Raw genomic sequence first — 14195 nt, 5'->3', positions numbered from 1 at the left:
AAAGAATCATACAGTATTGTGATACTATTTTACAACATTCTGCTTGCATTTTAGTAGAAATAAGATAACATTTTAATGGAATAAGTGCATTTTACAAACATATTTATAAAGCTGTATTATGTCAAGGCTTAGTTATATCAAAGCATGTATACTATTTGAAAAATATCAAGCTTACATCATTTGTCCATTCTGTTATAAGTGGATGAAGTAGTTGGAAACTAGAAAGACATTAAGTTAATTACTCATCTTTCTGGTTTTTAATTTTTTCCTTTAAGTCAGTCTCACTCATAAGTGACTTTACTTTTTTAATGTATTAAAGGGATTATCTTGCTCATCGTTAGAGAAATTTACGTTTTCATATTAACTGTCACCTGACTTCCCCATTTCACTTAATCTGTACGACTTCTGGTGTGTTTTTTTTTTCAGTTTTTAATCATCACTTTATAATCCGAGTGCTTCACTTTTATTATAAAATGGTGTAGGAGAACCAGGAGAACCAGGTATACCGGGTCTTGATGGTCGAGATGGTCTTCCTGGTGAACCAGGTTTAGATGGTGTACCTGGACGTGATGGCGCAGACGGACTTCCAGGAGTAGACGGTATCCCTGGTGTTCCAGGAATGCCCGGAAGTCCAGGTTTTAATGGAACAGATGGTAAGGAACAAAATGTTTCGAACTTTGTTTGTCTCAATGTACTTTATGTAACTCGAGTATATTTACTTCTGAGAGATACAGTTTGGGTGAACCTAGATGCCCATTTTAGCTCTACCTGCTCCGAAACCAGACTTTCTAAATAAATTATAATGTCGTACATCCTGGAATGTAGAATATTGCAAGTACAATCACTCTAATTGAAACTGGTTAAGGGAGTCTTGTGGGACTTAGTCAGTAGCGATCAATAACATTATCACTCTAAAAGCAACCGAATTACCAGAACTACTGGTATATCTAATGATATTTTTTTCTTCTATAGAATTACTTTTAGCTTAACTAAGAACTTCTTCATATAATTTGATGCTTTAGTAAATTGAATGGAACTTACTGAGTGGAAATCTTTGGGAATTAACCTTGTTCATTTAATCTCTCCGTTGAAATAATGCTATTTTTTGCTGTAATATTCTAGAAGCTTCACTATAATAATTCTGATCTTTAACTATTTAAGTTTATAATTAATTTTTTGTTGACTTAATAAATGTTAATTTGAACATTTATGCTTTAATGATATTGTGGAAGGCCTAACGTCATACGTAATTTTTGTATCGATACTTTTATTTTGTTCTAATAAGTTGTTTGTTTGTTTGTTTTGGAATTTCGTACAAAGCTATTCGAGAGCTATCTGTGCTAGCCGTCCCTAATTTAGCAGTGTAAGACTAGAGTGAAGGCAGCTAGTCATCACCACCCACCGCCAACTCTTGGGCTACTCTTTTACCAACGAATAGTGGGATTGACCGTCACTTTATAACGCACCCACGGCTGAAAGGGCGAGCATGTTTGGCGCGACGGGGATGCGAACCCACGACCCTCAGATTACGAGTCGCACGCCTTAACGCGCTTGGCCATGCCGGGCCAGCTTGTTCTGATGAAGAAAGTTTTGTTTGTTTTTGAATTTCGCGCAAAACTACTTGAGGGCTATCTGCACTAGCCGTCTCTAATTTAGCAGTGTAAGACTACAGGGAAGGCAGCTAGTCATCACCTCCAACCGCCAACTCTTGGGCGACTCTTTCATTAATGAATGTGTGGGATTGGCTGTAACATTATAACGCCCCCACGGCTGAAAGGGCGAGCATGTTTGGTGCGACCGGGATTCGAACCCGTGACCCTCGGATTACGAGTTGAACGCCTTAACCCACCTAGCCATGTCGGGCTTATTTTTGGTGATCCGGTCGTGAATAAAGAAAAACTGTAAGATATTATTACATCGATACACAAAAATTATCTTTAGGCAAAACTTACAAAAAACTTAAGTAAAATATTGTGACTCTGATACAAATAAACTATTAGCTTCAGACAAAACTTACTAAAAACTAAAGTAAAATATTGTTACATTAATACACATAAATTATTAATTTTAGGCAAAACTTGCTAAAAGATAAAGTAAAATATTGTTACACTGATACAAATAAGTTATTGGTTTGAGACAGAACTTACTAAAAACTGATGTTTTCCTATCAGAAACGGATAAAACGTTTGCAGTAAACGATCAGATTGTAACTTTTCAAAACAAATTTGGATGTCTCTTAATTAGATACCTTAATGACTTACCGGTAAGGTTAATAACACTAAAAACCGGGTTTCGATACCCGTTGGGGCAAAGCACAGAGAGCTTGTTGTGCAACTTGCTTAGCAACAAACAAACAAGCAAAACTATTTATTATATATTTAACTAAATTCATCATGGCGCTATTAGATTAAAACTAAGTTTTATATTTTCAATAATAATAACTGCTAACCCTTCTTTTATTAAAATACTGACATTAATTTTTAAGTAATGTTTTGTTCGTTCAAGTCATTTTCACTCTTTTGTATGAAAGGCAAAATTTAGTTATTGCAAAAGATGTTAGTAATTTCAAATCTAAATTTCTAAAGGTTTGTAATATTAAACTCATGAATAATTTATCAAAATATTTAGTTTAAACAGTTTCTGCGCTATTGACAGACAAGAATAAACTATTGACAATAAATAGAAATTCGTAACTACGCTTTACGAAGTAGACCAGCATCGATAACTGCTAAAAATGACTATTATAAAACATTTTATACCAATTTATAGACGTTAAATATGGTACTTTTATGATATTTACTTTGCTAAAAACATTACAAGTGGGGCGTACGTGTGCGTATTCGTATATTTCCTCATCAAGTGGAAAAACACGAAATACGGACAAATAATTCATTTTCAAAGTACTATGGATAATCTTGTATTTTATTTTATGACAGTACGGTTGACATTTGTTTTTGTAAACAACATTTAGATACCTAGTTTTCTATTGTTACACGTTATAAAATTGATTTTTGGTACTATACGGAAGGCAGCTACAATAAAGCTTACTAAAATGGTATTCCTTCCAGTATCTTTGTTGTTCGAGGACTAATTTCTTGGCATGCTTCGGTTAAGGTATATGAAAGGTTGCCAATACTTCACGATCTTGAGTTAATTGGATAGTTGTTGAACATATAGAGTATTATAGACAGATAAAACATGAAAATCTGGTAAGTTAGAAAGACAGTGTGGCCAAATCCTCCGCTCGCTTATTACAAATGTTCACATAGACAGCTGGACAGCTACGTACACAGTCAATCATTTAAAATGATTGCGTATTACGTGTTTCATGTGTTGTAAAAGTAGTAAATCGTCAAAAGTTTAGTGAGTTTTATTTTGACTTTGATATTTAATACATTTCGCCTCCGAGTGGCACAGCGGTATGTCTGCGAACATACAAAGGTTGGAACAAGATTTTCATCCTCGTGGTTTGCAGAGCATAGATAGCCCATTGTGTAGTTTTGTGCTTAACTACAAACAAAACAAATTACAACGTTTTATTTTACAAACATTTAAGACGCATTCGAGGAATCGCTTGTTACAAATAACAACCTGATATCTATTTATTAACTTATTGGTGAACAAAATAGTCATTATGTTCGTTCATTTTCAATAACGGCTTTTGTTATGCACTTGACAGTTTGTAAGTGGTTGACGAATGAGCTCTTCAAATTATTTAAACAAATATATACATACAAACAAACAAAAAACGGTTATGAAATTCAAAAACTTCTTGGGAATATAAACTTTAATAGCCTAATTTCTGATAGGACTAATGTTACCATAAAAGACAATATTATAAAAGTGTGAAATTTCTTTCACTAGACAGTTATTTTTCACTGTTAGCGAAAGATGTTTTTCGTTTTCTTTGAGAGACTTCTTTCGCCATAATAACAACCCTCAGTTGCAGCTGAACACGTTGTCTTGGTCGTCACTCTATTATCAATGTCTGATAAAAGTAGACAAAGTGACGTAAGACGTATCATTAACAGATTCAGCCGCTTACTGGTTCGTCATTTCTACAGATATCGAAGCCAACGTTTACGTGTTAAATTCAGAATGACAAATGAATCTCACCGTGGTTTTTACTGAACTGGATGAGCCACGCCGAGGATGCATCGATGAATTATTCTGTCATCAACTTCAGTCGAGTAATAACAATTTGCTAGCATGGCTCTCGATCAAACCTTTAACAATATCTGTCCACATCCTACTTTTATTTTTTGTCTGCAATTCTGCTATTCCGTTTGTTTCGATTTCTGTACTGTTAAAAAACAACAGTTTAGTTGAACTTGAAAAAAAGTTTTTCATGTAACAAATCAAAACGTACAGCAAATAAATGATTGTTTGTAATTTTCGCACAAAGCTACACGTGGGCTATCTGCGATGGCCTTCCCTCTTTTAGCAGTGTAAGACTAGAGGGAAGGCAGCTAATCATCACCTTCCACCGCCAACACCTAGGCTACTCTTTTACCAACGAATAGTGAGATTGAACGTCACATTATAACGCCCCCACTGCTGAAAGGGCGAGCATGTTTGTTGTGACGGGTATTCGAACCCGTGAACCTCAGATTACGTGTCGAGCGCCCTAACCACCCGGCCATACCGGGCCTGCAAATAAATAAACACTGGTGGATTATCTAAGTATATCTAATATAATTTTTCATCTAAAATAAAAATACGTTGCTTTTTTTTATCATACCGATACTAGTCTTCCTAAGTTAAAGAACACTCGTGACATGGCAATACGTTTATAAAAATTACAGGCTAACGTATGAACCTCAAAAGACTAATAGACTTCTAGTCGTTAAGACAACTAAAGTTGTTATAAAATATTTATTACGTATTTTAAGCATTAATTTGACCTTAATATAACTGTTGACACCATTCATTACCAAATCCATAACGACTATTTGCTAAATATGAAATAACTGTCAAATATTCACTAGGACTCAGGTAATAAGACTTGTCAACTAAAAAGTTATTGTAATTTTAATTGGAGGCACTTTCTTTATTTTGAATTCGTTTTCAGTTTACTTCTGCTCCAATGCAATTCCAGTAGCACCGATTGATTGTAATCAAGCTAATTAACGTACGTGAATATGACATTAATAAGTTTGTTTTGCTACAGAAACGTCACCTGCACCAGTCGTCCAGAATTTTGAGTTGAGAAATTAAAAGTGAGGTGGCAGCTAACTAAAACGCCCCACTGTCAACTCTAATCAAATAACATAATTTAACCGTTTCTCTCACAACCTACTTAATGCCCCAAAGAACGGAGCAAGTTTGTTTTTCTTAGACAACGGGACTCAAACCAGAGATCATTAAGTTCACAAAACGACACATTAATTACTAGGCCACACTTGATCCATTATAACGTTAATATTTTATAGTTTAATTCCTCTAGAATGAATTTCGAGCTTGGAAAAATGGGTTGTTTGTGTTACTTTGAAGTCTACACAAACGCTACGTCGTTCTGAGAAGTAAATCTAACGAACTATGAACCCAGGTTTATTCATTTTGATAATTGTAATTATATATATGCCTCCCGGTGGCACAGCAGTATGTTTGCGGGCTAACGACGCTGCAGACCGGGTTTCGATATCCGTGGTGGGCAGAGCACAGATAGCCTATCGTTTCGCTCTTTGCTTAATTCTAAACAAACAAACAGTTATGTTTATTTCTTTTCAATCTATGTTTTTCTTTATACACACTGCATCTAAATATACCTGTTTTCATTTGTTATTAAATTATTTTGAACTACCGTGTGAATGTAGCTGTTTACATTTGATTTTTAACAGGAATTATTTGCTTAGAAATCGCGTTTGTTCTTACACTGTGACTTTACACATAGCTACTGCTTGCAGTGGGTTAGTTAATTTCTTACTACTACTTTAATATAGCTTTCACTCATATATTCGCAGAATATTTCATTTAATTCTATGGACAAAATAGATTTAACGGGAAGAGTCTCTCCAACAGTGAAAGGGGTATATTAGTGGATGTAGATGTATGTGTAGATACAACGTGGTTATCTGACACCACATATGTTAACATTGGTAATCGAAAGGAAAGAAATTTGGCCACTCGTTTCTCGAATTTATACAGCTAAGTACGGCTTTAATAGGGCTTGGACTGTAGCGAAAACTGTGTAAAAATAAATTAATGACATCATCTGATGAACTGTGTTTTACCACTTTTTTGATGCCCGAATATGTAAACAGACATGTAAAGAACATGTAAACAGTTCGTGAAATATTTCACTTTGTTTTTGTTTTCATGACAGTACTGGAGTTGGTGTAATGGTGTAGGGTAGGTTTGTCATGGTGGGGCTGAGTCCTTTAGGTCCTTTATAAAGGGGAATAACAACCAGTCTAATCATTGTTGCTTATCATTTCTACTCCGCATTTCCACCTGGCTGAACAATATTTATCCCAAGTCAATACTGCAAGTATTCACCTATATTGCCCAAAATTGATTAATTAACAGAGGATGTCATTGATATCATTCATCTCGGGGACTTCAATTAGTTTGAGCATATTTGGACTGAATTATAAAAGTGAAATATAATCCTCACCTCACATCTGAAGATGGTGCTCTTCTTCCCTTGGAATACAATTGTACAAGACATTTATGTCACGCTGGGTCCATGCTGTAATAGCGATGACAAACGGTCCAGTCCTGTATTAAAAGAGGGTCTTATTAAACTGCTCAGTTAACACTAAAACTACACCAACTGTTGAGTGGATATGTCAGCTCTGTCTTCTGAACTAGTATTTACCTTGAATATAATAGACATAACAGAAATATCAGAAAAGGTAAACCACGTCTCAGCCTTCCTTCTTTATTATGTTTCATTTAAAAATGCTAAAACAAAAACTTGTGAGCGAAATAAAAGAAAATTACTACTGTACATCTATAACAAAACAGTATAGTTCGTTGATGAATGTTTGGTACTGCTTTGCTTAGTTGAATAACTTACGCAATAAAATACGCATTGGATTAAAAAATGTACGGATATAATACTTAATTAGTTTTGTATCCATAGCAACTGCATTCTTAGCCAATCATATAGAGTTTAGGCACAATGTATGTAGTAATACTAGTCATCGGTTTTTGCAGCTTATGTATTCAGATAACACTATGTAATAAAATTTTTACTTTTTCTTGTTCCTGGACAGAAAGTGTTATTTCCCAGTTGCTTGTGCCTAAAATAAATGGAAAAGATCTATTTTTCTCTTCAAACTTTGCTTTTGTGACCTGGGAGCGTATAACGAAAACATGATGGGACACTATATTTGGGGGCTGATACGTGAAAGTGAGTTACATTACAGTCGCAAATCTCGAAAAACTACTCACTTCTAAACATTTTTGTATAACTTTAGTATAAATACATGTAAATCTTGATTCATATGTTGTTTTATACGGACCTTATGTAAATGAAAATGTGCAAATTTGCCCGTTTTTACATAGAAAATAGGTTAATTTCTAAATTTCATTATCCAGGTCACAAAAGTAAAGTTTGAAGGGAATAACGGCCATTTCTGTACTTTTACAACATACGCAATTAAGAAATAACACTAACACTAATAAAATAAATATCCAGGAACAAGATTTGTGTTACATAGTGTAATTCCACATGATTGGCTGGTCATTTTAATGTTTTCTGTTTCTGTTGAAAAGTCGCAGAATCCTATTACTTTTAAAGTAAACATTGTACAGTATTTAATCTCATTTTTGTTCTATATCTTTATTACTAGGACTTAGAAATAAATTATAAAACAGGAGAAGTAATCTCTCTCTCGGATATAGAGGTTTTATTTATTGTGTAATAACATACTAACTTATTACTTTTCATATTAGTTTGTTCTACCACGCTTGAGAAGATACGCGCGGATTTATAGTAAGTCTTCAGACTGTTTCATTTAATAGAACAGCAAAATTGTTTCTTAACATTTATTTGCTCTAGAAAAAAAAATCACTTCCGTCTTCACGCTGTGTTTGAATCGGATTACTTTCTTTTTTTTTTATCAAGGGAAACCTCGTGTTGAAGATGGAATAAAACAAAGATAAAATATGTGTATACGACGTCTATAGCAGCCTCCCTTATCTACTTCCATAGATATTATACTAATAATGTTTCCTTGGTGTTAATAAACTCAAAAGTGTACTTTTAATATATTCAAAACCCAAACTAAGTACGTTAAACATCAGCGATAAGTCTAAGTAAAGAATTAAACATGTGCTATTAACAGTAATTAGGAATCATATTAATATACACGACGTATTCTAAAGATAGTTGGTATGGTTGATAAAAGTTTTATTCTAATAAAGCACAGAACAACATTTCGACCTTCTCAGGTCATCTTCAGGTTAACAGGTTAAGTGAATTTCTCATTATCATGAACTTACACAACGCTTTACAAAGTGCTGATACTTATCTCATAAAACTGTCTTTTAGCACTGAAATAATAAGCACTGTAATGGTTCCGGGCGACTTTCGTCAGATAGACGTCACATTGCCACTTGGTTAATAAATTAATATACTTAATATTTTAAAAGGAAGAAACTATTGCACAAAAGTTACTCGAATTTGGAACAGATATCTAATTTAGATTATATCAAGCAAAGTTTGGAAAACAAATCTTCCATAACATAAAGCATTCTAAGAGTTATGGATTATTTATGTTCAAGAATTAACCTATAAATAAATATCACCCTATTTCCAAAATTGTGAAATGTTCGCCTAGTCTCAACTTTTCAGTGCTACCCATGTAGAATGAAAAGCTACAAAAAGCAACTGTCATATTTGAAACTATTTGACCTCAGTCAGTACACGTCAACCAGCTTAGGTAATTTTGTAACCAGTAGACATCCTTTATTGGGGAGGGGACTTCTCAAATCAACAAATTCAGATACTTTTGATTTTAACAAACAGTTTAACATTATTTAGTCTTTTGGCCAACGTTACAAGTGAATTCATTATCTCTCCCCCTCCAAATCCTAATACCCCTGTGTTTATATTTTAGTTTGAATATCAAGATGTGTATAACCAATATCAGGTAGTTACAGCGTCAATAAATTACAGTTTTTCTTTTGTTTTGTTTTTTGTAATAGACAAAAGTTTATATAATAGAATATTAAATAAGCGTTTCAGTTAATCCTTTGGGAAATTAAAAAAAAAAATTTCTTTCGAGCAAACAAATCAATAAATAAATTAAAACCCTTAGATAAAACATAGTAACATATAACACACTTATTTAACTACGTTTATTCAGGTGCACCTGGAGCTCAAGGCCCTAAAGGACCCCCAGGGAAAACTGGTCCAACTGGTAAGATAACTTATATCTTTAGTGCTCTATTTTGAAAATGATTGTAAAAAATTGTTCAGTGGGGTGTTTGTTTAAAGTATTAAATCTTTTCAAAACATTTCGAGAAGATTGTGAGCTGATATATACATATATATATATTTACGTGTGTGAGTGTGTGTATATATATATTTTTTTCTCTCATTATTATTATCTCTCGTCCGTGGCTCAGAGGTAAGCTCAGGAACGTGAAATAATATAATTCGGTTTCGATCCTTACGCGTGTATAGCGCAGATAGCTCATTGTGCAGCTCTGAGCTTAACAAGGAACAAATGAACGAATTGCAAATTGTAGTTAATAAGAGAAAACATATATTTCTTCTTGGAGGGTTATTTAAATATACATATTATCATGTTCGGTAATATCGAATGACAATTTAAAGCGGTGTACGACTAGTTTCTGTTTTAGTATAAATTGGGTGAATGTGTCGGTTTTTAAAAGAAATCGATGACGTGATAATAGCAGCACGTGCCTGCTTACAGTTAAGTATATACACAATTAAGCCCATGAGTGCTGCTGTGTGACATTCCTCACCTGAAGGACTTTCTCAAAATAATTAGAATGTTTGAGTAGTTGACTAATCAATATAAACTAAGAATTGGTTTGTTGGTGTGAAATATAATTCGTAATATCACGGTTAAATGTTTTTAACTGTTCGTTTTCTTGGCAATTGGACCTGGCATGGCCCACAGAATGGGTTCGTATCTCATCACCGAACATGTTCGTTTTTTCAGCCGGTCAATTACATTTTCCTTATTATTGTTTGTTTTGAATTTCGCGCAAAGCTATTCGAGGGCTATCTGCGCTTTTCCTTATTATAGGATAGCCAAACAGTTGGTGTTCGATTATATTAACTATCTGTCTATCTTCTAGTCTATCAGTTTTAAATTAGAGATGGCTAGAGCAGACAGCTGTAGAGTAGTTTTGCGTGAAATTTAGCAAACAATCAATCTTTGCCAATTAAGAGTCATTAAAACATTAGTTTTAACGTTTTGTTAAGAAAGTCGACACGGGATTGTATTCGCTAAGTTGACTAACAAATCATTATTTTTTCTTTTTCTTTTTTTATTCGCGTCGTAGAAGCCACACACAAACTAAGATCCATTTACTTTAAGTATAATGTTCACCTTTCGTAATTTCTTATAAAGCTTGGAATAGTATACTGTATATTGTAAGAGATTTGTGGTATTGTTTGGAAAAAAGATTCTTACAACATTTCTGGTTCAAATTTCATTTTAAACGGACAGCCTTGTATTAGCTTGGCTTGTGTCATTCCAATATTAGGTCATTTTTTGTGCTTACTAATTAACGTTAGCAGTGACGTACTTAGCTTCATCATTAGCCCTAAATGATTATTAATCACGAGATTTTAAGTACTACCCACTTAAGAATTCATAAGCCCTTTAGCATGCAAGTACATTCACATGAATAAGTAAACACTTTAATGTAATCACCTGTAAACACGTAAGATGTCTTTAGAACTTCGATATTTTATTTAGATTCTTTTTCCTTCCTTGGAAAGAGGGGGGGAGCATCCAAAAATATGATATTGTTTACGGAGTTAGTTAGGCAAAGATTAATGTCAGCAAGAGTATTTCGGCTTAAACAAGCGCATGGTTTTGTGTTTACATCTCCGAAATATCGTTCGAAGTTAATATCCGGTAGTTTACTTGGCTTTAAATTAGTCGGTTTTGGTTTGTTTTGAAGTTCGCGGAAAGCTAAACGAGGCCTATCTGTGCTAGCCGTCCCTAGTTTAGTAGTGTAAGACTAGAAGAAAGGCAACTAGTCATCACCACCCATGGCCAACTTTTTGGCTACCCTTTTACCAACGAATAGTGAGATTGACTGCACATTATAATGCCCTCGGGTGAAAGGAGGACATTTATGGTGTGACGGAGATTCAAACCCTCGATCATCAGTCTGCGAGGTGAGCGCCCTAATCACCTGTCCATGCTGGGCCGTAAGGCATTAGAATAGGCGTAATAAAATGGTACCTTTACTTTTGTATCGGATATGACCAATTTGTTGATTTATGGGCTTAAACAAAAATGGACCCCTCAGATGACAATGTTCTGGGAAAGTCTAAAAACCGTAGTGAGGATTTGAGTTCACGCGAAATCTAATCATACCACTGGCAAAAAAACAACAAAAAACAGTCATAATGTATATGAATGTTATCCAGTTATCGATAGGTGTACACCTATAGATTTATACATATGTCTGTTGATTTTCAGGAGAAAAAACAACAAAAACTAAATGGCGGATGTGGTTCCCATGAAATACCCCACCTCTTCTGTTGTCATTGAGTCAGAGATTATATGATAAATAAGAGAAAACGATGAAATTGAGTTTAAGACTGCATTAACAAGAACTTAAAGAGCGATAATGACAATGTTATGTTTCACGTCAAGCATTGTCTTACATTATATCTTGTTATTTGTTCAACAGTAAAAACAACATTAAGTCTAGCTAGACGTGAGAAGAAACAGTTTCATTCAAGTGGACTGAGACGTTAATTTAAAAAGTAAATCTCAGAAGTTTACAAGCAACCCATCAATTTAGATAATTTATTTTGTCACGAAGCATTAGAAACAATATAGAAACTCCTTAGTCATAGATATAATAAGGAAGATCTTAGTGGTATTATCTTTTTTATCTCGGCTGTATTGCTCTGTGTTCTTTAGTTTGCTCTAAACATTTAATCTTAAAAATGATGAAGAACGTTTCATCGGTATATTTAACTTAAGTGTTTTTATTTAATTTATAGTTTTAAGGGTATCATATATGTAAAAGTATATACTTTGGTGATCCAAATGGATACACATCAAAAGACTTCCACAGTAGGAAATTCCACCTAAATAAAAAACATAACTAATGGATTTTTTTAAACATTGGTTTTATCTCTTCAGATTGCATAACTGGAGAGGGGATTTCCGACTATAAATTATCTTCAGTTTATTCAACGACGATACTGTCCAGACTAATGCATGAATTATATAAATACATATAAAATTCACTTAAAAAGCTCCCCCAGTGGCACAGCGGCATGCCTGTGAACTTACAACTCTAGAAGCAGGGTTTTAATACCCAAGGTGGGCAGAGCACATATAGCCCATTGTGTAGTTTTGTGCTACACAAAAAAACATTTTAGAACAATTTATCTAGTAACCCTCTTTCTTTTTTTTTTTATCTTTGAGCCCAGCCTGATGTTAACAAGTAAACAAACGGAAGTAAACGTATGGATGGCTAATAACAATCTTTCATAAAAAATGCAAACAAAATTAGTAAGGGAAACATTTCTATCATCACTACATAATGTTCTAGGCACACAGTGTAGTAGAATATTAGCAGTAGGATAAATTAAACTCAGTTACGGTTGAATAGGTATATATATATATATTGCTATAGGTTAACTGTGTTATGGCTCGGCATGGCCAAGCGCGTAAGGCGCGCGACTCGTAATCCGAGGGTCGCGCTAAACATGCTCGCCCTCCCAGCCGTGGGGGCGTTATAATGTGACGGTCAATCCCACTTTTCGTTGGTAAAAGAGTAGCCCAAGAGTTGGCGGTGGGTGGTGATGACTAGCTGCCTTCCCTCTAGTCTTACACTGCTAAATTAGGGACGGCTAGCACAGATAGCCCTCGAGTAGCTTTGTGCGAAATTCCAAAACAAACAAACAGGTTAACTGTGTTTCCTGTAGGGAGGTGCAGTTAGAAACGAATAAAATATTCCTGGCAACTAATTAAAACGCATTAAAACACTATTAAATAATCTCTCACAATAGTAACTACTGTATTGTATACACAAATTAAATTGTTTGCTATCTATTACAAAATCGTCAGCTATACAAACAATACGGATATTTCAGATAATAACCAATACAGGCATTATACAAACAGCGTACTGTTTAAAATTTTATTTTGCCAGCCGACTGAAGAAGGGCTAAATACAGAATTGTTGTGAAACCCCATTGATGTTCGGAGCCACTAATTTAATTATTAGGGGCACCTGCGTCTCACCTTCCCTCTTCAGCATTCTGACGTCTGTTGCTATCATGTTAAAATAATTTTGTTGATATCTGATAACATAACGAGATGATTTCTTGTTCTTAGACTCTGTATAGTTTTGTACTGCAACGAGTCAGTCTATATTCTTGAACGCCAATAATTTTATTACGTTACCAAGTGATGTATTCTTCTCAGAAAACTGTGTATAGTTTGATAACATAACGAAGTAATTTATTAAAACATTAAGAGGTGGTTTGTTATCTTAGGGCGTGTAGAATTTGATAACATTACGAGGTAGTTTATTGTTCGTAAAATATCTATAATATGACAACATTAAGAGTTGTGTTACCTCAGGCTGTGTAAATTTATAACGTCAAGAGATAAACTATTAATATTTTTACTTTCATTATGTTAACTACCTCACACTGACATTGAATTATAGATTTTATGTGTGTTTGTATCTTGTACTTGTCACGTCCCCACAGGTCTACCAGGTCCTCGAGGAAGAAAGGGAGAGCCAGGTACACCTGGAAAGCCCGGTAGGTGTCCTTTCATTATTCTATGATTGTTTCACTATGTGAAAGAATAAATAAATTGTTCAGACACTGTTGGAAGTTTCGTTTATCCGCAACTTTAAACTTCAATTCTGGAAAAAAAAAAAGTGTATAGAAAGAACATAAACACACAGCGATTTAGAGTAAGAAATAAAATATTCAGACTTCGTAAGTCATGTTTTAACTTTCCGTTATCATTAACTTCTGATCACTGGGATCTTTTTCT

At 34.2% G+C, this 14195-nt stretch overlaps 1 protein-coding gene across 1 annotated transcript in view; it reads left to right on the top strand.

Annotated features, from left to right (window-relative positions):
* The window catches only part of LOC143231967 (uncharacterized), a 63843-nt gene that overhangs the window by 23380 nt on the left and 26268 nt on the right, over positions 1-14195 (top strand). Inside the window, exons 4-6 of the mRNA XM_076466872.1 lie at positions 483-653; positions 9318-9371; positions 13901-13954. Of these exons, the coding sequence (XP_076322987.1) occupies positions 483-653; positions 9318-9371; positions 13901-13954 (279 nt within the window). The remainder of the gene's footprint in view (positions 1-482; positions 654-9317; positions 9372-13900; positions 13955-14195) is intronic.

The sequence above is a fragment of the Tachypleus tridentatus genome, chromosome 11, assembly GCF_004210375.1.
Source record: "Tachypleus tridentatus isolate NWPU-2018 chromosome 11, ASM421037v1, whole genome shotgun sequence".
In the NCBI taxonomy this organism is placed as follows: domain Eukaryota; kingdom Metazoa; phylum Arthropoda; class Merostomata; order Xiphosura; family Limulidae; genus Tachypleus; species Tachypleus tridentatus.
Note: the sequence above shows the minus strand (reverse complement) of the source record. Positions and strands in the feature narration are given on the sequence as shown.